The following is a 23,799-nucleotide window of genomic DNA, read 5'->3' on the forward strand; positions in this document are numbered from 1 at the left end:
GTAATCATTATAGAATACGTATAGAGATCCTTATTAGCTACATTGGTTTACCACCAGAGCTAGTTTCTTCAACCTGAAAATTCAGCTTCAAATGGCATAACATCATTTCTTCAAAACAGTTTTCTTTTTCATATTACATTCCATACTGAATCATACATATAGTAGCAACATTTTCTTTAAGGATGATAATGATTTTTGTTTTTTAGCAACATATTAGTCATTCAGTATTTAACTTCACGGCATTGTAAATTTCTGTTTTTCTTCCTGTTGTTGATATTGTTTGTGGGGTTTCATTTAAGGCATTTTTTTCTCATTAATTTCTCAGTGACACATAGATCATATGAAAGCATCATTTTCTTCAAAGGGGTTTTTTTTTTACGATCTTTTTCATTTCTTCAGCAACACATTGGTCATTCAGCAGCATGTTATTTAACTTTATGTTACTATAAATTTCCTATTTTTCTTCTTGTTGTTGATTTTGTTTTATGGGTTTTTCATTTAAGGGGATGTATAGTAACTGGGTAATAGAGAATATCATATCCAGATATGAGGCTACAATGCAGTATGCATCTCTACTTTCAAATCAGAGGAGGACTCCCAATGAAACTGTGAAATATATTTTGACAACAGGATGCTGGACTCTCTGCCATTGTCCATGTCCACAATATCTGGATGCACTTGAATAGTAGAATGATGGACAATTTATGAAGAACAATACTATTGTAATGGCATTGGAGAATCAGTGAGGGGAGGTGATTTGTGGAAGGAGTAAGAGAAATCCCTTAGCAAATGGAACTACATAATAAAATAATAATAAAATTAAAACACATACATATAAAAAAAGGAAAAATGGCAGGACATTGGTGTCAAGAAATAAAAAAAAAATCAAAACAAAACAAAACAAAAAGCTCCTTCCAGTAAGTAGCCGGGGAGCAGGGCGTATCTTACTTCATTGCTCGGGATCTCACAAGGTCTCAGAATGGTGTTTCAGGGATGTATTCCTTTATAGAAAATCTGTATTCTCTTTTTCATTCTTGTAATTTTTGTGAGAATTAAGTGGTTTGTGGCTAACAGGCATACCCACTCATTTATTGCTTTCCATCATCTGGGGGCTGTCCTCAGATGATGGAAACCATCCAAGAAAGAGAAATATCACATTTGTTTCTAATACTGTTATTTCTGGTGGAAGAGTCTTATCTGTGAAGAGACAGGCATTGAAGTTAAGAACCTTTGAGTCAGAAGTATGCACTCATTAACAGGCAACAGTGACTTAAAGTGGATCTTCATCTTCCTCTGTAGTCTCTCACCTGTCCCAGTCCCTCCATCTACAGAACTTAAGGCATTAAGAAACTAGATGAGTCAACAGTGGCTGCCTCCCAATCCTGAACTAACCAGAAACTAGCGTTCTTAGTGGCACTGTGACTTGAGCACAGGCATTCTGAGGGGATGTGGGTATCCCTTCTTCCCAGCTCCTTCCCTCCCTCACCCTTACCTTCTTCTCTTTCCGCCTCCTCTCTCCCTTCATCCCCCCTTCCTTTGCTCTCTTTTCCTCTCCCTCTTCCCTTTTTTGCCTGCCCTTCTTCTTCCCTCTCTTTTCCTCTATCCTCCTCTCCTTCTCTCCATTCTCTGTCTCTCTGCCTCCTTCCCTCCTTTTCTTTCTGTAATTGTCCTTTCAATTCAATAAATACATCTGTAAGAAAAAAAAGTATGTAAAGAAGACATGTAAATACCCTCAGACTAGCTGGATAATTCAGGCTAATCTCATCTAAAGGTCCGCTGATGAATAACCCTGGTTCCATTTACAGCAATAGTGTAACATAGTCCAGGTTCTAGGGATGACTGCATGGGCACTTTTGAGACCCTCAGTCTGCAGCTTGTTATTTGAGACATGTTTCTTATTCTCCTTAGCATTCAATTTTCTCTGTGTCAAATGTGCATAGTTTAGCTATTTCATGTGATGCTGTAATATTGGAAATGGTATGTGAAAATATTTAGTATACATTAGGAACTGTATTTTAAGGATATGAACATTCCTACTGATCTGCATCTTAGTACCGAAACCATTGTAGGACCTACCTACATTGGAAGACCTTATCATTAGCAGGATACCAGAGAACAACTGCACTTCTACTAAAATTTCAGTTAATCAGATGGAAACACTTATAAGGAAACACTTTACTCTTTATGATCACTATACCCAAACCACCAAATGTTATTTTAAGGACATTGGATGGCTTGAGGCTTTCTACAATTATAATGCTTTTTTTTTTAAACAGCAATCCTGCCAAGAATAAACAAACACAAATACCAATTGTTGAAGAATTTTTCTCAGACAAATTTGGAGTGGGTTCTAACTTGGCACAATGTATTCTTTCATCTGTAGTCCCTGCAGGGATAGCCATCCTCGGAAGAAACACCGCTCTTTTTTATTGAAAGGAGAGTTAGAAATTGTGATGGGCACGAGTGCAAAGAAAGGCACCCATTTATTTGGAATATTTCTTTCTTTATTCCAATTATTTTCGAGGTTTCAAAATCTGTAACTGGGAATGATGTTCTAGTGCTTTACATTAGCTGGAAATGTGTTTCTTTTTAACTACATAAGAGAGACAAATTCCTCTATAGTTTACAGATAGAGAACTGTATTTCCTGAAGGTGTGAAGGATCCCTTGAGCTGGCAAATTGATGAATATGATGTTGAGACCAAATTGAATTGCTCTTGATGAGCTTCAGGGACGCTTATGATAAATTATGAAGAAAAATATGTTATCAGTGAATATTTTATTTCTTACCTTTACATTTCAGAATATGTTTAAGCGAACAAAGCAAAAAAATGGTAGAGTTGTACAGAATCCCATAGTACACTCAGCTTTCCCGCTATTAATGTCTTACATCAATATATTTGGCATAATCGATAAATGGCACTCAACTTCCCCTATTTTTAAATCAAAATTCCCTGTAAACTAACCTCAAATCCTCTAGTTATAAACATTCTGTGTTAATATTGAGGTTTTCTATTTCCTCCCACATATAAGGGATAAAAAGTGGCATTTCTTTTTCTGTGTTATTTTTTCATAGCACTTTTGGTTATCCTGAGTCTATGGTGATTCCATAAGAAATTTTCAGATTCAAGAGATAGACTCATATATATATGTGTGTGTGTGTGTGTATATATATATAAATATGTATGTTGTTATATCTCCTCATGGATATATCCTCTTTAATGTCTTTCTTTATGTCTTTTTGACATTTTGTGACTTGAAGTCTGTTTTATCAGACATGAATATAGCTGTTCTCATTTGGTTTTATTTATTTGCTTATTCATTTTCTTGTTCATTTTCTTATTCATTTTTGGTTCCATAGGTTCTAGGATTCCCCCCGCCCATCCTCTCCCACCCACTGATTCCCCATATTATTACAAAAGTACAGGCCTTCATAAATAGTCATGAGTCCACCATTCTGCTATGTAAGCGTATCCTGACATTGTAGGCATGGGCAATGGCAGAGAGTCCAGCATCCTGTTGTCAAAATATATTTCACAGTTTCGTTGGGAGTCCTCCTCTGATTTGAAAGTAGAGATGCATACTGCATTGTAGCCTCATATCTGGATATGATATTCTCTATTACCCAGTTACTATACATCCCCTTAAATGAAAAACCATAAAACAAAATCAACAACAAGAAGAAAAATACAACAACATGAAGTTTAATAACATGCTGCTGAATGACCAATGTGTTTCTGAAGAAATGAAAAAAGATAATAAATACAAAAACCCTTTGAAGAAAATGATGCTTTCATATGATCTATGTGTCACTGAGAAATTAATGAGAAAAAAATCTGTTTTTGACGAAATGAAAATAAAAAAAATATCAAAATACGTGAGATGTAGCAAAAACAGTATTGAAAGGGACATTTATAACATCAGATGCTTACAAAAACCCTAAATATCTCTAAATAATCTAATAATGTCTCTCAAGGACTTATAAAAAAGATCAAATGAAAAATATCTTTGAGTTAAGTCAGGTTGAGTTCCTTCGAATTTCTTGTATCTGAACATATCTCTTTGAAGACTTAGAAGCTCTTTACCTTTTATTCACTGAGTTCACAATGCCTTTTTAATTTTTTACTCCTTCACATTTCCTATAATACAAATGTTTGTTCACTTACTGCTAATCATATGTCCCATAGCTCCAGTGAGATTGGCTCACAATCAGAGCTCTACTAACAACAGCTGTCGGTGTTGATGTGAGGAGAAAGGTACCCTACTCCCTGCCGGTGGGAGTGCAGACTAGTACTTTCTTCCTTCTTTTAAATTAGCTTCTCTATATTCTTACCCAGCTTGGTTATTTCAAGAGTCCTGTTCACCAGAAAATCTTTCTTCTGCTTGCCTTCAGTTACATTTTTATATAATTAAGATTTACAGCTCTAAAATTTCTGTTTGGTTCTTTTGAATTTATTTGTTGAATTTACTTAGTTGTATAAACTCTATAATTCTCTTACATCTCAATTCTTTTCTTTACGATCACTATTTTGAATTCTTTTCTGGCATCTCATGGTTTTCCTTCTGGTCAGGATCTTTCTAACAAATCTACTCTTTTGGATGTACCATGCCTCCTTACTTGTTCCTGTTTCTTGTGTCTTTGTGTTGATGTCTGCACAGCTGGTGTAACACTTCATTCTTTATAAAATAGTTTTCATTGGAAAAGTCTTTGTTTATATGGAATGTTGTAGGTGATTTGTATTATTCTTTTTATCTTTGTTGTAGATGACCCCAGAAATGTAACCCCTGAGTGATTTTTAGCTATAATTAGTGTCAGCAGTGTTTACAAATACTACAGTTATTCATGGAGGTGGAAATATGGCTTTGTGGTAAATTTGAGCTTCCTAGTTTGTATATCTTCAGTCCTTAGAAAGTTCAGTATCATTCACACTTAAGTTTGTGGCGGTTAAAACTCATTCTTGGTGTTAAGGGGCACAGTGGGGGGATGTTCTGTTGTCCTTCCAGGAAAACTTGAATGATGCTGGGGCTGGTGGCACTGGGACACTGGGACTCTTTGAAGAGGAGAAGACCTTTCCTAGTTCCTTCTAGGAGAGCGTCACAGATGCTGGAACTTATAAAACCAAAAGTCCAATATGTGGTGGGGGGTGTGAAATGGCATGGGGTATAAGGAGGCCCTTTCCCCAATCCTAAGATTGAGTGCCAGACAAACTGAAGATTTTGTATTGGCAGTTGATCTCTGGACTTATGGAATGCAGATAGATTACTCCTTAGGTCCCACAGTGTCTGCTAACTGTGATGCATTTAATAGGAATGGTCATAGTTTAAGATGTAGTAGAGTTGCAACCTAAATCTCAAAGCGTAAGAGCTAGTTTTGTTGGAGACTGTGGAAGCACAGATATTACTGTACACAACATGGGGTTCTGTAGATGCTTTAGCTGAATGTGAGTTTCTGCAGGGATTGTAGCCCCAATATTAGCAGTTCCAGATCTGCAGGACACACAGAGGATTGCCCCCAGTTCCCACAGGGAATGCAAGAGTGATGCTGGGGCCTGTGCCTTGAGTACTCAACACTGTGTGCTAAGGAGACGGAAAGGGGATATTTCTCAGATCTCGTGCGCTTAGCTTCTTTACAGGGTATTGATGCTGAGCCCTAAGAAGATGAAAAGAATTTCCCCATATCACAGAGCTAGTGAGTAAGCGTGGCTGTGGGATTTGTGCACATAATTTTCACAGCTTTAAGGTGCAGTGGGCCTGCCCTCTGCCCTTAAAAGTCTCTTCCCCCTGGCTCTTACACCTTTTGGTACTAGTGGGGATCATAACTGTTCCTTTAGTCAAAACAACAATATTAGTACTGACTTCATCACAGCATGTGATATCCTTGTGCTTTGGGGGGGGGGGCACAATGTGGGTTTGTTTGTTTTTACTAAAATAGTCACTGGAAATTCAGTCAATTTTCTAGAATGGACTTCAAGTCAGGGAGGACTGTGCACTCTCCCCAGAGTACACGCCTGTGGTCTGTGGTAGTGGCAGGGCCAGAGTGCAGTCTTCTTAGCTTTCGCAGCAAGATGGCGTGTACCCCCGCCCCCAGGTGGTGGCGCTAGTACAGATGCTGTAGTGGGTGTGGCCTGGTGTATTCGCTTTGTGCTGGCTTTTGGAGTTTCTTTGTTTGCTGTCCCTGTCACTCCTTTAAAAAGTTCCCTAAATCAATCACTTGGAAATATGGCCCTGCCTTTATTCTTCTGGTATTTTTGTGTAGTTAAATTGAGACAGGGTTCTCTCTATTCAGTTATGTTTGTCTCACTTTGCCAGCGCGTGTTTTAAATGAAGCAACATGAGCCAGAACTCAAGTCTTGATCAGTTAGAAAGACCTTCTTCTTACCTTTCATATTCTATATTATGTAGAAATACAGGAAAGATAAAGCCCAAATCAGACATACACGCACACACACACACACACACACACACACGCGCGTGCACACACAATTTTTCATAGATGGTACTTTATAAAATTAACTCATGTATTAATATTTGTTTTGGTTACCTTCAAAGTGTTAATCAAGAGGGATTGCTGAAGTACTTGAATGAATATTTAATTACTGGGGTTGGAATGAGCCACCATTAACTAAGTGATGATGAATGGAAATAGTTGAGAACTATGAGAGTAAGTATAGTATTTCCTAGTAGAGTAAAATCAGTTTGCTGCTTAGATAGCTTTTTCGGTGGGAGTTACGAAGAGGTGCAGGTGATCTTGATGGTGTTTATTTCCTTCCGCAAACATAAATTTTTAAGCAACGTTGAAGCATAATTTTTTCTGCCATTAACAATAAAACCAAAGAATTTCTTTTTGCCAACAGAACTCTTGACGTGTGTTTTTTTGAGTTGCCTAGACATCCCGGGAGGCCTGAGAATCACTATAAGCAAAGTTCTCCCTTCACCCATGAGATTTGGATCAGAGATTAACTTTCTGAACGGAAAAGGAAAAGCTGAAGGGAAGCATACTGCCGGGCAGTGCAGGGCTCCCGTCGCATGCGGTGTGGTAGGGGAGGGCACATTGAAGACACAGGTGTAAGGTCTAGAGCGTGTTAGCTGAAACCCTCAGTCTCCTGAGATTTCGTGCTCTAAAAATGGAAAAGACTGAGAGGAGAAAATAGGTTTTCTTCAGCAATTTAGCCTGTGATGTTACCTGAGAAAGATCTTAAGATCAAAGGCTCTGATTATTTCAGGTAAGGAAAGTATCCGTTTAGAGGTATGATGTCATTCTCTGATTCTAAAGCAAGTACTGTAGTTATTACAACAAAAGGCATGTGTTTCACCACCCCCATACACACACACACAAGGAAAAGCTGATGGGATCAACACTCACACACGCTGAGGTAGCTGGGAGTTTTCTTAAAAAACAACAGAGAGCCTTTTAATTATGTGTGTAAGGAAGAGGCAAAAATGGATTGCAAAACAAGGCCTACAATTAACCTTTAAGTGATCTTTCATGGTTGACCAGATGTTTCAGTTCCCAGGAGACTGTGGCCAGAAACATTCACATTAAAAGTAAAATGTATGACAACAACAGTTGGAGTTTAGTGACACCTAAACAGTTTCAAGAAATTCTAAGTGACATTTTGGAAGAAATATAATTTGTCAGTCTCTATGCTAATCCCTGAGCAGTAGAGCCACCTTTTCTCTCCCTTGGACCATTCTACCTCCTGTGGTTAGAAAACAGAAGTGAAGATATTGTGATGCTTTCTCTGGAGCCAAAGAAGATAGCTGGTGGACAGTTTTGTTGCCCTAGGAAAGATAATTTCGCATTGGTTTAAATTTGATATTAGTATTTAGGTGACACTGAATATGTATGAAGAATCTATCAGTGTGGGGACTATACAAGATACTTCCATATGTACATTTGTGCTAATGCTAACTAATTTGAGAGGGAGTGTGAAGGAGCAGGAGAGAGAGCTTGTGAAAGAGAATGAATACTTATACAGAGTGATTTACAGTGCCTAATACTCCACAAAAGTCTGCAATGTTTGGGGCTGGGTTGAACCAAACTCAGGAGTTGTAAGCTTAATCATGTGGATGGCAGGAAGTAAACTATGAGTATTTGCATATACTTGTTTGCCTATACATCTATTTGTTTTGCACTTTCCTTAAAGATTACCTTATATTAAAGAGAACACAGTATATTTGTCATTTTGCAACCATTTTGCTTCAAATGGCAGAATGTCATTCTTTTTAATGCTTGTGTAGTATTCCATGCAATAGATGTACCACGATTCTGTTATCCATTTCTCTTTCAACAGGCATCTGGCATGGTTGATTTCACTTCCTTTGGATAATATTCCCAGGATTGGGGTAGCTTGATCATACAACAGTAGATCAATTTTTAGTTATCTGAGCATTCTCCACACTGACTTCCATAGTGGCTGCAATAGCATACACTCCCACCAGCAGTAGCATAGGGTACCTTTTCCCACACATCAACATCAGCAGTATTAACAGAGTTCTGAATGTGGGCCAATCTCATTGGGATTAGGTGGAATTTCAGTGTGGTTTTATTTATATTTCCCAACTAGCTAGGGAATCAGAGCATTTTTCATATGTCTATTAGCCATTTGAATTTATTCTTCTGAAAAATGCCTGCTTATTTCCTTCACCCATCTCCCAACAGAATTGTTTGTTTTAATGTTGATTTTCTGAAACCTTTTGTAAATGTGATGAAAGAGATAAATATGCCTTGCCAGGAGGAAACCAAAATTTCCACCTTTACATATTCCTACAATGCTATGAGCACTTCAACAGCAAAACTATAAACTTTAAGCTGTTATTATAGTGCTGTACCACTGTGATAATAAGGGGGGAAATGGTAGAAAGGGATAGTGGGGAGGGAGGAAAGGGATGGGGATGGAAGAATTCCTATACCTACAAAACTATTGTATCTATCTATCTAAAACAGTATTTAAATAATAACAGTAAAATATTTTTAATCCACATTTTAATATAATTTGTATTAAAAAAATCTATAAGATTCCTGAGCGAACCCCCGTATTTAGATTCAAATGGGGTGGCTGATGTAGAAATTAGTGCTGCTGTATAATTTTACATGGAGAACGGGACAAGCATTTGGTGTAGCAGTATACATACAACTTGGGATGCCTGTTTCATATATTAGAGTGTATGGATTTGAACCCCACTTTGCTCAGTCTCATTTTCTGCCAATGCAACCCTGTGGATCAGCAGTGATGGATTCAAGTAGCTGTATCCCTGCCTCACACATGGAAAATACGGATTGAACTCTTAGTTCCTGGTTTATGCCAGTAGACTCTCTGCTATTGCAGGCATTTGCTGAGTTAATCAACAGATGAAAGCAGGTTTTTTTCTGTCTTTCAAGTAATATGAATACATTGATTTTTAAAAAAAACTGTAAAGTTTTTGCATGTTTGGTAATGCCACTACACAAGGGTATGTGGCATTTGCAGTGTAGGCAGAAATGGGAGTAACACGGTCAGGGAGTGGAGCCTGCCGACGGGACAGAGAGGAGTTTCCACCACAGCGTGAGTGCAAGCTTTACTGTGAACAGCTGTAGAGTCGAATCACCTGTGGACTTTTGAATCCCTTCCATTCTCATGTCCCAGTCAGGAGATTCTGGCTTAATTGGACTGGTGGCACCTTGGGTATGTCAGGATTTGAAAGTGCCACAGGTGATTCTAATTCTAAACGGTACCTAAAACCACTGATGTAGACTGTATCTGTGCTAGGCAGAGGGGAATGCTGACAGTCAGAGATGACTGGGAAAGTCAAAATGAAGAAATTCCCATAGTTGTTCAGCAAACATGATCTGTGACCAGTAGCATCAGTGCCACCTGGGAACTTGTTAGAAATGCCACTTCTGAGGCACCACTCAAAACCACCTCAATGAGAAATGCTGGGGAATGGGTCCAGGAACTTGTTTCTAAATTTGCCTTTTAGCTAAGTGTGATCCACGCTTAACTTTGATACTCGAATGGCACTTATGCAAGGAGAATGCAAAAAAGTAAGTCTGGGCATCTCATTCCCTTCCTTTTTTTCAGTAGAGGCATACATCTTCCCCAGTCACAGGGCCCTGTAGATGTGAAGGGCAAGTTCTGAGGGAGTTACTTATATCAGCCCCAAGAGTTTCCCACCCTCCCATTCTTGCTGCTCATCACCTGAGCCAGGACTTGGCTTGGCTCAGCTCTGCTTATTAATCACAGTGCGTTCCCGAGAGTACACTTGGAACACCAAGTCACTTCATTCAGCAGAGAAAACGTTTCCCTTAGGATGAGTAACACCAAATGTAGTGGTCAGAGGCTTTCTGGGACTTGGATGGCTTCTGTGTTCACCAGTGCATTTTCCTGTCTTCCTGCTCTGGAATAGGCAGACCAGACTCCCTTGTACAGAATAACTGAGCTCTTGCAGATTGCTGAGAAACCCCAAGGGTCACTAAGGAGCTTCTGAGATGCATGCTTGTTCTTTAAAGAGCGATATGTAGCTCCATATTACTTACATCCATCATCAAGTCCAATGACACCACTGTGATGAGTTTTGCCTTCGATAGGCCGGGATGGAGGGCAGGACATTTGGTAATGTTTGGTGATACTTTCAGCTGTTACAAGTTAGGATTTTGTACCTGGCAAATAGTGGAAAAGTGGTCAGTGATGCTGACCAATACTGTACCAGCCCCGAACAATAATACTTGGGTCTCAAATGTCAGAGATTCAGTGTTGAGAAAATAAGTTCAAATAAGGCAATTGGAGATCAGAGAGGTGAAGCAACATTCCAAAGGTTACACAGAAGGCAGCGAGTCAGTGTGGGGATCCCAGTTTCCCCACTATCACAGTACATTTCTCAACAGCCCCACTTCAGCACAAAGCATTATGTCTGATATAGCTGCCCCTTACTTTGTGTCGGCTATGTGCCAGTAAGAATGCCAGGTGTTTTACATTTGTTACCTCGATATCCTAACACATACCTTCAAGGTAAGCATGGCTTTTAATAGGTGTTCATTTTTTTTTTCATGCAAAGTTATTGAGTGCAAAGTGTTCTGGACCACTGTGAAAAAGGATATGATCTCAAAAGAAACTGAGACATGGTTCTTGCCCTATGGGAGCATGTATTCGAACTGTAACTATTAACCTAGCATTTCAGCAGAAGCCCCTGATAATAACCCACAATATTCCTGAGGTATCACAGGTAAATTTCTTTAAAATTCCCATAAGCATAAGGAGTAAAGGAAAAGAGATAATCATTTCATTAACATTGTGGAAGACTACATACAGAAGGAAGGAGCCCCATTGGGTAAATGAGGAGTCTTTGAATATTATGAACAGCATACTGTCCTGTCTGCATCAGGGAGAGTGTGTTCTTGGGAGAGTGAGACAAAATAAAAAATATGTTCATATATAAATAAAATATTTGCAGATCATGACAAAGGTAAGCCTAGCTGATGTGACTGAAAAGTTATCTCTGGGGAAGATGGTGTTTTCATAGAAGCAAGAGGCACATAAAAAGGGGTAGTTACAGGGAACAGCAAGTGCAAGACCTTGAGACAGGAAAAAGCCTGGCATATTCTAGAAATAAATGGAAAGCTGGTGTGAAGTAAAATGAGAGGCATGTATGAGAATTGAGGAGGTAGGCCCCCCATATTAGGGAGTATTTGTGTCATTCTACTGTAACAATGGCACAACGACTCAAAGGATCATAGGCTAGAGGAAGACCGAGCTCTGTTTGGAAGACTGACTGGAGAACAGTGGACATTTCAGGGTAGAAGATGACGGAAGTGTCTCAAAATGGTTTTTTTGTTTTGTTTTGTTTTGTTTTTGTATTTTGACCAAATCAAATCACCAATAGCATTGACCAATTACTTTTAGTAATATATTTGCCCATGTTCGTCATGCACAGTTGCATTTGCCATTTTGATATGGCCTACTCGTGGTAATCCAGCTTAAAAAGCACATACAGAGAAGTCGATAGGTGGGAGGCAAAGTGCAGGTCTGGAGCTAGCACATCCTGTTCTTTCCCTGTAACTTAGACTGAGACAAGGAATAGCAATTGCCCTTGTTACTACGTGTGTCCTCTTCCATGATGATAATGATAGGACACTAGATATCTTTATCTTTTGCCCTATTTTCTGCGGCCCTCATTCCCTGAAAAGTTTTAGAAGAGAAAGTGACTTGATAAAACTACATGGTAAGTATTTCCCTGTTAGAGTCACTGTGATGCATGTAATATCTTTGGAAGTTTCATTCTTGTATTCCTTTCTGTTGCCCTGATTAGCTCAGGTTTGCTTTGATGTAAAATCATGTGTCACTAATTGTGTTGAGTAATCTTTGTAAACAGTTCATTTAAAACCCACACAGGGGGTGGGGAGCAATATCATGAAATGATTGAGGGTTTTTAAGTGCTTCCAGGTTGAAGACAGCAGACTTTTGAATTTCAGTGGCTGCTGAGGAGGTAGACTTCACTACAGTGAGGTCTCTGTCTCTGTTTCCTTTCACTCTCTGAAGAAATGAATAACACTTAGAAGAGAAAGGCAATCCTGGCACTTAAGAAACACTGAAGGAGATTGAGGTTCAAGATATCAATGCTTTTTGCAAAATAGTTATTTATTTAGACTTGCTGAGTAACATGAAAATCCTGATTTCTAGGTTGGTGGTCTTCTGATAATTTATTATGTAGTTTCATCAAGTCACTTTCCCTTCTAGAACTTTGCATTCAGTTATCGCTAAAGAAATTTTATTTAGGATAATGTGAAGTATCATTACATTGTAGTGTTTGTGATGCTACCCTGTTTTAGGCTAACTAGTTGTTATAGATTTATTTATTTATTATTGTAAAGTCTGATATACAGAGAGCAGGAGAGACAAAGAGGGATATCTTCTGTCTGATGATTCACAGCCAAGTGATTGGCTGTGCCCACCGAAAGCCAGACTCCAGGAGCCTCCTCCTGGTCTCCAACGTGGGTGCAGGGTCCCAAGGTTTGGGCTGTCCTCCACTGCTTCCTCAGACCACAAGCAGGGAATCAGGGCTGCCGGGATTAGAACTGGCACCCATATGAGATTTTGGTATGTGCAAGGCAAGGACTTTAGCCACTAGGCTACTGCGCTGGGCTCAGGGTCATTGTCTGTTAATGTTGACTTTATTGAGACCGTTTTCCTGGAGTAAACACAATAATTGGACTTTCCAAACATAGAAGAGATAACAATATCTTCAATTAAAAGTAAATTTAAAAGGTGTATTAAAGTGTATTAATTTATTTTGCCAGAGACTGATGTTTGGTATATATTGGTCCTCTCCTTCTGACTTGGTAATATTTGTAGGAACATGGTTACCTTACGGCAGATCTGTAGGCTTAGGCTCTAACAAACTTTCTTCAATTTTCACAATTCCATCTCTTTCCTTGATGTTAGTGATTGCTTAGAGAAGAGTTGAGATGAGCCCGTTGCATACCAATGGGCTGGATTCAGGCACGCCCATCCATTGGTTAGACAGTAAAACTTTGGTTGTGGGAAGTAACTTTTTCATAGATTTCACTCATAACTATCACCTGTCACTAAGGTCATTCATTTCTGTCACTTTGGTGTATGAGTATGCCACGTGTCAATGTCTGTGTGAGTATGGCTGTATGGATTTGTATGGGCGTAATTTTCTCCTCCAATTCTGTATAATATCTGTGTGGCTTTGGAGTCCTGGGTGAGTGACCTATATGATGGAAGATGGGGATAATGACTATATAGGTGACATTTCCATGAAGAAGCCTACTTCCTGGCAGCTGGTCTCATGGATCTCAGAAGCCTTCCCAGGAGAATGGGTCTTGTGGATCCAGATACCAGCCATGCAACACTTTTACCACCTTATGTATATTGAAGACTTCAGTCTCTGAAATATGAGGAAGCTTTGTGCAAAACAAGCACCTATACAATCACAGGAATTATTTTCCACCTTTAATTCCATTGTTGTGAAGGGAAGCAGAAATTTTTGAGTGGAATATGTCCCAAAGGTTCAAAGGAATAGAAAAAGAGTTGATTGGTGGAAAACATTAGACAAATCTGGGAACGTAGCATTCCATGGTTCCCCGATTTGACGAGCTGCCTGCTTTGCAAACTGATGCCCCTTAGAAATATTGTATTCTCATCCCTTCCTGTAGGCGAGTGTAGAACAAAGGTTCTCACCTGCCTTTGTTCTTGGTTCCTGTAGGCAAAGCTGTTTCATGCTGCTGTCAGTTGCACAATCAGCTACTCTCCTATTTTAGGGAGACATGAGAATAAAGTGAATAGAAAATAATTTTAATTTTACATAACAAATAACCCTCAGTAGTGATATCTTATGGATTTCAGTGACGTGTTGTCTATAAAGTGCCAATGTTTGTGTAAGTCCCAACTATTTATATCTGTTGCGTCAAGACAACACCAAGCAACTGTTAGATTGACTACTTTTTTCCCCTGATTTACCTCAATAGACTGATGTTCAAGTCACTGAGACAGCCTGAGATCCAAAGCAGAGCCATTAACTCCCAGATGTTCATGATTTCCAAGGAAATGTTGTGTGCCTGTGGTTATTACTCAGATTGCTACTTAAATGCTCCTACTTTGGCATCTTTTCAATTTCTAAATTTAATTTGAAGAAAAGAATAAAAGAGAGTTTTGAGGAGAGCAATTATCTTGTACTTTTGTGGCCTTCATGTTTTCCCTACCATGATGAATTTGGGGGTTAACTCTTGTGTCAGCATGTCACTTTCACTAGAATTGTTGTATGTTAAAGATAACCAGTTGTATCTAATTAAGCAATAATGATGGAAGTGTAAGGCATTTTCTGGAAGTTAATTATCAGCCTGGAATAGCTGAAGGCTGGAGAGTCAGCCAAAGGCTGTTGGACTCAATCTGCCATTAGTCTCCAGGCATGCCCATTGGTGATGCAATTGTTGGTATTGAACAACGAAAATGGAAAGGAAAATTTATTGATATTTACCATGAATTTCTGAATAGCAAATTTCCTGTGCAGTTTCCAAATGTCACTTCCTTTATCTTCCAATGCTCTTAAATTTAAAAATAGTTTTCTTACATAGTAGTCCATGGAAATAGAAGCTCTCATTTGGCAAATAATTGTGAGTGCTTTTGAAAAAAAATGTAATAAATAAATAAGTAAATAAAATGAAATTTTAAAAAAAAGAAAAAAATGTTCTAATCTTGAGAGTTTTCTTTAAGTATTTTGGATGCTAGAAACAGAATTTATCTTGAACTCTGAACCTAGTATTTGGCAAGAGTATATGTAATATTAACATTTGCTCATGGCAAAAAAAAATGGTTGCAAATGTTTTGAATAGAAGCCATTGCTAGCAAACATGACAATGTAAAAACTGGATACTAAGAAGCTATTTTAACATACTTGATAGAGGAAGGCAACTTTCTGCCAGAGAAAGCCATGCTGCTATGGAAATGTAGTGATTTTGATTACCACCGCTGAATGCTAGAGGAAAACAAAGAGAACTGAATTCAATAGGTATCATTTTCTTGCATAAGTTAATGTTTTATGCAGGAAGAAAGCAATTCCACATATAGACAATCTAACAAGAACTTGTTCAAAACTCGTAATCCTAATGTAAAATGCACATAGATTTTATGCCTTTTTATCCACACAACTTGAATTTCTTAAAATCAATCAAAATCTCAATGTGTTGTCAAAGAATCTTCAGATCCCATCTAAATTTTAGTCATAATAATAATAATAAGAAGAAAAAAACAGATTTATTCTCCCCATAAAGGAGTTTGCTGGTGGTGTCAGTCCTCCTAAATGCATGTTATGTGTGTGCATTTGGGAGAGTGGAATGAGTCAGCCCATCATTAATCACAGCTTTGGAGGCACTGACTCATGCCTGTTGAAATGGCCTGGTTGGATAGGGTGTGAAAGTTAAAAAAAATCCATTCTGGAGTCAGTTCTGTTTTTGCAAATGTAGTTCAAATTTGCACCTACTTAGTGGGTGGTTTTCAGATGCAAGTGTATCACAGTGGACCTGTAGAGACAGACATCTGTGTTTTGTCAGGGAAAAAAATAGTAATAAAATGTAGAAAAGGAAGGAATAGTAAGAAAACATAGACTGAGTGTATAGATAAGTGTATATCAAAGTATATACATGTGGGTCAGTATATGTCTAAAGACAAAATTAATCAACCAAGCCTAGCTCTTTCAGAATCCAATGATGCAGGTCTTTGGGTCTGGCTGTGGTCCTTGGGCTGCAATCTCTTGCCTTCATGAAAGGGTTTTGAGTATCTTTAGAATATTTGCAACAGTCCCAGCTCTATTAGAAAGTCAAGGAGTAAACAGAAGTGCTTTTATTTCTTTCTAACCTAGTATATACTGCTTAGAAGTTACATCCTCATAACAGGAACAGAACAAGAAATAAGGCGAAACAAATTCACTGATAATTGGTGGACATTAGCAGTTTGACCTCTAAATATTTATATTGTGTCTGAAATTTAATCATGTGAGCTCTTTATGGTTTTTTGGGTGCAACATGGGTATTAATATTAAAATATTTCATGGCACTATGGGAATAATGTAATGCTGTGAAATTTTCATTGTACTAGCAATAGCTGTATATGTGAGTATAATTGAGTGGTTATTTCCAGGGCTTCAATGTTTTAAACCGAGCCCCGGAAATTAAAATTGCCAAACTACTAGATGTTCGTCTTTGGAGGTGTTTATTATTATTACTATTATTATTATGTATTAATTTATTTATTTTAAAAATGTTGTTTCTTTAGTCTTCCCTGGGAATAGATTTGGTTTAAGAAGCTCTCTGCCTTCGTGAAGCTCTAACTTAAGTTCATTTTGTTATGTGGTGACCACAGTTCTGGATGACGCCCCCCCTGGCACACAGGAATACATTATGTTACGGCAAGATTCCATCCAATCTGCGGAGTTAAAGAAAAAAGAGTCCCCTTTTCGTGCTAAGTGTCACGAAATCTTCTGCTGCCCGCTGAAGCAAGTACACCACAAAGAAAACACAGAGCCCGAAGGTTTGTGCACGACAGACGTGTGTTTTGCTTGTTTTCTCTCATTCTTTCTTTCTCTTTCTTTCGGATTGTGCATTGCCCTTTGGTGTGCTGTGTGTTGTTCGGCCCTGCCATAGCTAGGAAGCCCTCTGGCTCGATGGTGAATGAGTTATGCAGTCTCAGATGGGACACTGTATAATTCAGTCATCTCTGGCACACTGTGCGGTATGCTGCTGCTTTTTGCAGCTGAAACATTTTCAGTTGCCATCCTAACACTGCCCTGTTTTGGCTGCCCAAGTGCTTGCTCCTGTAGCCAACATCTGACCAAGTCGTTTGCCCATCACCTTGCATTCCTGAAGCAGCAGTCAGCTGAGGAATGACACTTCTAAAATGAAATAATGAGAAGACTGTTCCAAATTTTCCAACTTCCCCACTCCACTCCATAAAGCTTCTGCATTGCGCTGGAAGAATGCTCATGATCTACTTAGTTCGCTGAAGCCGGCCTGGACTTCCATGTAATGCACGCCCAGTTGCACTTTGCCATGGTGAAATGCATGCCTCAAGGAAGTTATCAGTAGTTTGATTTTCTTTTCAGCTGAAGCGCAGTTTTGGACAACGCTACTCGCTGTTACTTAAATTGAGGTTAATAAGGTATTCATTCTAATCCATGTCATGGGTCTCTTTCTAAAGTACCTCATCTGCTGAAGGAGCATTTATTCATTTTTGCAACACTTTTTACCTAGATGTATCAAATGAGATTATTTTTCACATGATAAGTAAAACGTAGCAAATTTACTGTAATTTGTGCACATTTCAACTTTCAAGATTACATTTGAGAATGGTAAACATCTATGCTAATTTAAAATTTATTATGCAACAACTCTTCTCATATCAATCACCAGTGCTTACCCTTGGAAGGGACAGAGTCCACTGGTCCCGTGGCAGTAGTTTACAGTTTTGTATGATTTCAAGTGGCCCTTTTGTAGCATTATGGGACTCCTCCACATAATCAGGCTTCTGAGCTACAAAAGACTCCCATGTGTTTCTGTTTAAAGACTGATGTGTAAGGAAATTACTCTAGGTAGAGTTCATCCAGTGTTTTGGAAGAAAATATTTTACATTCTAAAATGTCCCCCTCTATTTCTTGCAAATGTTCATTGGCAGAAAAATGAGAAGCCTACATCTGTCTATGCTTAATTCTATTTAACTGATAGAGCATTTACAATGAATTTCTATCCGGACTTTTGGTATACATGTTGTTTCCTGTGGGTGTGAGTTCTAGTGCCAACATTTGTTCATTTGCAGGTGTAAACGTTGATCAGAATAGAACTATACTGAAAGATGAGAGCTGATATCTATGTATATGTAGGAGGGATTAAAATACTATTTGCAGTCTTACTACATTCCTTCAAATAACTGCAATGAAAACACTACATCTCTGTACAAATACCAGGATCCAGAAAACGTGATATGGATCCAAAGAAAACATGTTGTGGAACAGACCTTGAATGAATAAGGAGAAATGCCAAGAAATTAACATACTTACTTCATATAGGATATCAACGCCTGTCATTTCCAAGTGGTGAATTAACAGTGAGTTTTGAAGGGTTTTGTGGTGAATCTGGCAACACCAAAGATTTTCTTGAAAAATCAGTTTTGAATGGTGTAGGGTGTAGTCTTCATTTCTTAAAGTTTATGTAGCATTTTATTATAATAAGTGGGAGTAAAACAGTTCTTTTTCAAAGAAGGTTAGTATCTTAGGTCCAAACTATACCCATACTTTGACACATTTTATTCTCATGTGAAGCATTTTGAAAGATATTATACCTCATTTTCTCTGTGCCAAAGCGTGAGACCCTAATTTACTCTGTCTGTGGGTGCCCATAATTTCACAGCAGGAAAAGGCAGTATGCAAGATAGTTAAACTACCCACTGTTTGGTCTGTGCAATGCTATCCTGCCAAATGGCTCCTTTCAACGAGAATACTTTCATACAGTCTCCAAACCAAAACAAAGCAGAAACAATTCCTCAGGGATGAAAGCATTTAAATATGGAGGAAAATAAGCGTTAGTGCCCCAATGTATAAATGATTCCATCAGAGTGTTTTAGTATATTGCAGCAGAAATTAATTGGATTTTTCCCGTGTTGAATTTATAAAATCAACTAGCCATTTCTTGAAATTAGTAGCGGTTGCAGCCGTTTGTAAGGACCATCTTATCTCCATAGTTTGCTATAATTTGAGATTGACTTATTTAAGAGAATTCACAGTTATATATATATATATATATATATCCTTTGAAGATTTTTTTTTTTTTTTTGCTGTGCCCAGAACTCCCAAGAACCCATGTAAAGCATGGCTTCTCAAAATACAGGCCAAATTGCACTTCACAAAATCAGGTTTCTATTTATGAACAGCCAACTCCTAAACAAATTCTTTTAATCTGTGTTTCAAATACTTCTAATTTTCAGCGATGTGATTGTTTCCATGAAAACCACTTAGGAATATAAGTGAGTACTTATGTGAGTACTGGATTTTGCCTGAGGAAGCACATAAATGTATCAGAGCATCTAATTTGGCTTAGTACCAGCAACATTCTTTGTTATAAAAAAGCCACATGGAGAGTGGAGATCGTTACCAAAATCTTTTCTTACCGTTCCAAGTGCCTTTTGGCAAGAGAATGTATAATCTTCATAGCTTTACTCTTTTGTTCACTTTCTTTCTATGTCATGAATGCCAAAATGAAATCACTGATTTAGAGTAAATCCTGGAAGCCAATCTATTATCAGCAGAGTGGCTGCTTCCCAGATGTCACTCATTGGGCTTTTACTAAGGTTTGAAGATTGTTAAGAGGAATTGCAGAAAGCTACACGTGCTTGCAGGAGATACAATTGAAAAATCTACAGAAAAAAATATTTGCTTCTAGGATTAAAATTTCTGATTACAGTAGAAAATTTGAGTTAATACAAAATACTAGAGCTCAGCAATTTATCACCATCTTCTATTCAGGCATTTGGCCTCTTTCTTATATAGTCCTGTTGTCATGTGATCACACATGAAAATTACACATCGCACACACACACAAACACACTATTTCAAAAAGTTTTGGAAATGCATATTGTAAAAAATGCGCATGTATCAAAAAGATTTTGTGACAAAATAAATTTACCATTCAATTCCAATTTTATATTCCTTGAATTTTTAAAATACTGTCACACACACACACACACACACACACACACCACAACCTGTCTCATGTTGTCACTAACCTTTTTATCCAGACAGGCAATGCTTTGTTTGATGGAGATATTCTCTGCCCAAGAATGTGATGAAATGCAACAGTTTTTACATACCAGAGAAGGCAAATTTATGTTCTAAATGTTAAGGAGGTGTATTTATTTGTAAATAGTACAATGACTATTACTGTGATAATGCCTTGATTTCTTTATTCCAGAACAGCCTATGTCAACATGAATATCAGTGTTGTTTATATGTTAGGAGAGAGAAAAGGTAAAAGATTTTTTAAAGAGCATGCTAAGTTCATTTCATATTCATTTTTTCAAATGTTTTCTGTTTTCAAGCCTGCCTCATTTCAATACTGAATTTCCTTTAGAGAAAAATGGGTCAGTACTGGCTTGATTCAATCATACATTCTATTAAATTAAGTTGCTATGCAATCTTTTGTCACTAAGCTAGAATTGGGTATAACAACCTCAGATGTGCCTCAAAATGTCTTGATTTTCAGGAAAACTGTAACTGGATTCCATGTATAAGCTTTTGAAGAGAGAGAATGGAATATTACCATTCTATAAGATAACGTGGAGTCATGAGTTTGGACAACTCCAAAAAGATAAAACAACTTTGTTCTCAATCTTTTGATTTCAATGTATGTGTGGCTTAGTACCACTGTGCCTTTGATTTATGCCCAAAAGGATAACAAAATGATGCCAGAGAGTTTTCTTTGCTCACTAGCAGCTTAATTGCAGAGTCACAAGGATGATAAAAATATTGGTCCAAATAAAAGCCAGCAATCTGAAAGAAGTGGTGATTAGCAATGAGTAAGCACTGTCCTCTTCCCACAAAGTGTTCAAATGTGTTCCTGTTCGTTCTGTATCAGTTATTTCTTAGAAGATAACTTGTTATATACTAATAACATTAGGATCCCAGCAATGGTATTGAAAACAAATTCTCTCTTCTCTCCTGTTTCCCCTACTGAATAGCAGCAAACATGAAATTGAGTCATATTTGGAGGATAGTTTCTACTGTCTGTAAAAAACATAATCTGATCAAGGAAGTGTACTTAGCAGCCAATAATTTAATTTCAAGACAGGATGGGCATTTATTATTCTGTTATTGAATATATGCATCTCAATTTAGTCTCTAGGCTGGCTTTTACAGTAGAAACTAATAACCATTCATTCTTTGAAAATATGATTCACTTATTAAAGCAACAGGCCTCCTCCCTTGTGCTTGGCTATTTCCATCATGGTGGTAATGTTTCCTAAGATGAAGAAATCTCTTCTATGCACTTTTATTTCTCTCTCTCTCTCTCTCACACATGAAGGTTTGAGGTTTGTTTATTTGAAAAGGAGAATTCTAGAAGGGGGGGATTTTTGCATCTGCTAGTTCAGTCCTCATTTGGCCACAAAAACCAGGGTTGGGCCATCCACCTATGTGTCTCACATGGTTGACAGAGGTCTAAGCATTTGGGCCATCTTACACTGCTTTGTTTGGACATATTTACAAGGAGATGGATTGGAAATGGCATCTGGAATTCTAACCCACACTCATATGTGATGCTGACACCATAGGTGTTCACTTAACTTGCTGGGCCACAACACTGCACCTCCTGTAGAGTTCTATTGACTGAGATTTCTCTTACTTAATACGAGGGTAAATATGTCATCTTTATGAGGCTGTCACTGGTGATCTACTTCAGTCATTTGAAATACAAGGATAAATCTCCCATCTGTTGGCTCACATCACAAGTGTCCACAGCCAAGATTAGACCAGCTTTGAGCCAGGGGCTACGAACCCAATCTGGGTCTCTCATGTAAGTGGCAGGACTCCAGCAACTTAGGTCATACCTGCTTTCCTCAGGGTGTACATGAGCGGGAAGTTGTAACTGGAGGCAAATCTGGGACTCAAACCTGAATATCCCAAAGTGGGATGAAGATGTGGAAACAGCATCTTAACTGCTAAGCCAAATTCCCATATTCACCTTTCCAGACATTTGCTGTTTTGTTTTGTTTTGTTTTGTTTTGTTTTGTTTTAATAACACAACCCTGGAAAGTGCTCTGCAATTTTGCTGGATCAATGATGCTCTATGATGGTGGCTTTGATTAAAATAAAATCACATAAACTCGAATATGATACTTGAAAACATCTGGTATGGTATCCACTCATGAAAGTGCCACCCTGTTGAAAGCCATTGCAGCAGGGATCTTTTTGCTATTGCTCTCTGATGTCTCAACAACACTTTTTGATTTTTGATTTGTTTTGTTTTCACAATAAATTGATAAAACTGCTTGAGAAAATACACTCTCATGAGAACTCATGAGAGACCCAGCTACACTATGACCTGTATCCATAGAGGTAAAGCTGGAATGACTTTTAGCAGATTCCCCCAACGAGGCACCACCCGAATATTCAGAAATTGGCCTGTGATGAAGAGATACAGGAAAATGTGCTGCAGCCTCTCTTGTGCCTTAACTGATGTCTCACTAGGCAAGGAAAGTTTGCTCAGGAAGGGACGTAAGTCATCGGATTATATTGTGTGACATAAGATAGAAGCTCTGTTTGTGCTAGTAATACCCAGCTATGAATTGGACTTTCACAGTTTCTTAAAGATTTTTTGGATCCATGTTATTCAATTATGTTCTATAAGACTAGATATCTCTGTGAAACGAATGCAATTCTGTGTTTTAATTATATGTTTTCCAAAGTCTACATCACTCTTAGAGGTTAACAATGTATCTGAGTATTTTAACATAGTATATGGAGATCTCTAAACCAGGTGTTGGGAAAGACTGTGCTGGCTCCACTGGTCATTGTGTTCCCAAAACAAACCTGGGCTTTGCTGGTGTCACACTGTGGAAAATTGTTGCTTTCTATCTATCTCAACGGAAGTGCTACTTGTATCTATGTAAAGGGAAGTGCTACTCATGGATCAGTGGTGGGACTGAAATTGTGTATTATCAGCCCACAGATAAGTGAGGAGCTTGAGTCAGAATATAAATCACTGCACTGCTGTCTTCATCAAGAAATAATTGAAGCCTGGCTGTGGAAAATACTGTCTGCTGAACTAAATAAAAATGTCTTCAGTGACACAGCTCAGAAACTCCAGCACTAGTTCTGTGGATTGTACTTCTAGTAACACTGCACATTAGAATCACCCAAGGGACATTTTTTTTAAGTTGAAATCTTTTTAAAGATGTATTTATTTATTTATTGATTTATATTGGAAAGTCGGATATCCAGAGAGGAGGAGAAAGACATATAAGATCTTCCATCCGATGATTCACTCCCCAAGCGGCCACAATGGCTGAAACACAGCCAATTTGAAACCTGGAGCCTGGAGCTTCTGTTAGGTTTCCCACGTGGGTGCAGGGTCCCAAGGCTTTGGGCCATCCTCTTCTGCTTTCCCAGGCCACAGGCAGGGAGCTGGATGGGAAGCAGGGCTGCTGGGATTAGAACCAGTGCCCATATGGGATCCTGGCAAGCACAAGGCAAGGATTTTAGCTGCTAGGTTACTTCGCTGGGCCCACCTGAGGAACTTTTAAATTTTGAGCTCAACATTACA

At 38.3% G+C, this 23,799-nt stretch overlaps 1 protein-coding gene across 2 annotated transcripts in view; it reads left to right on the forward strand.

Annotated features, from left to right (window-relative positions):
• Positions 1–23,799, forward strand: part of FGF13 (fibroblast growth factor 13) — a 492,935-nt gene that overhangs the window by 270,250 nt on the left and 198,886 nt on the right. The window contains exon 3 of one of the 2 annotated variants that reach the window (XM_040999498.1): positions 16,856–17,023. The exons of the other annotated variant lie outside the window; for it this stretch is intronic. Within the exon in view, the coding sequence (XP_040855432.1) occupies positions 16,856–17,023 (168 nt within the window). The remainder of the gene's footprint in view (positions 1–16,855; positions 17,024–23,799) is intronic. 2 annotated transcript variants of the gene reach the window in all.

The sequence above is a fragment of the Ochotona curzoniae genome, unplaced genomic scaffold, assembly GCF_017591425.1.
Source record: "Ochotona curzoniae isolate NIBS_2020 unplaced genomic scaffold, NIBS_Ocur_1.0 scaffold_1852, whole genome shotgun sequence".
In the NCBI taxonomy this organism is placed as follows: domain Eukaryota; kingdom Metazoa; phylum Chordata; class Mammalia; order Lagomorpha; family Ochotonidae; genus Ochotona; species Ochotona curzoniae.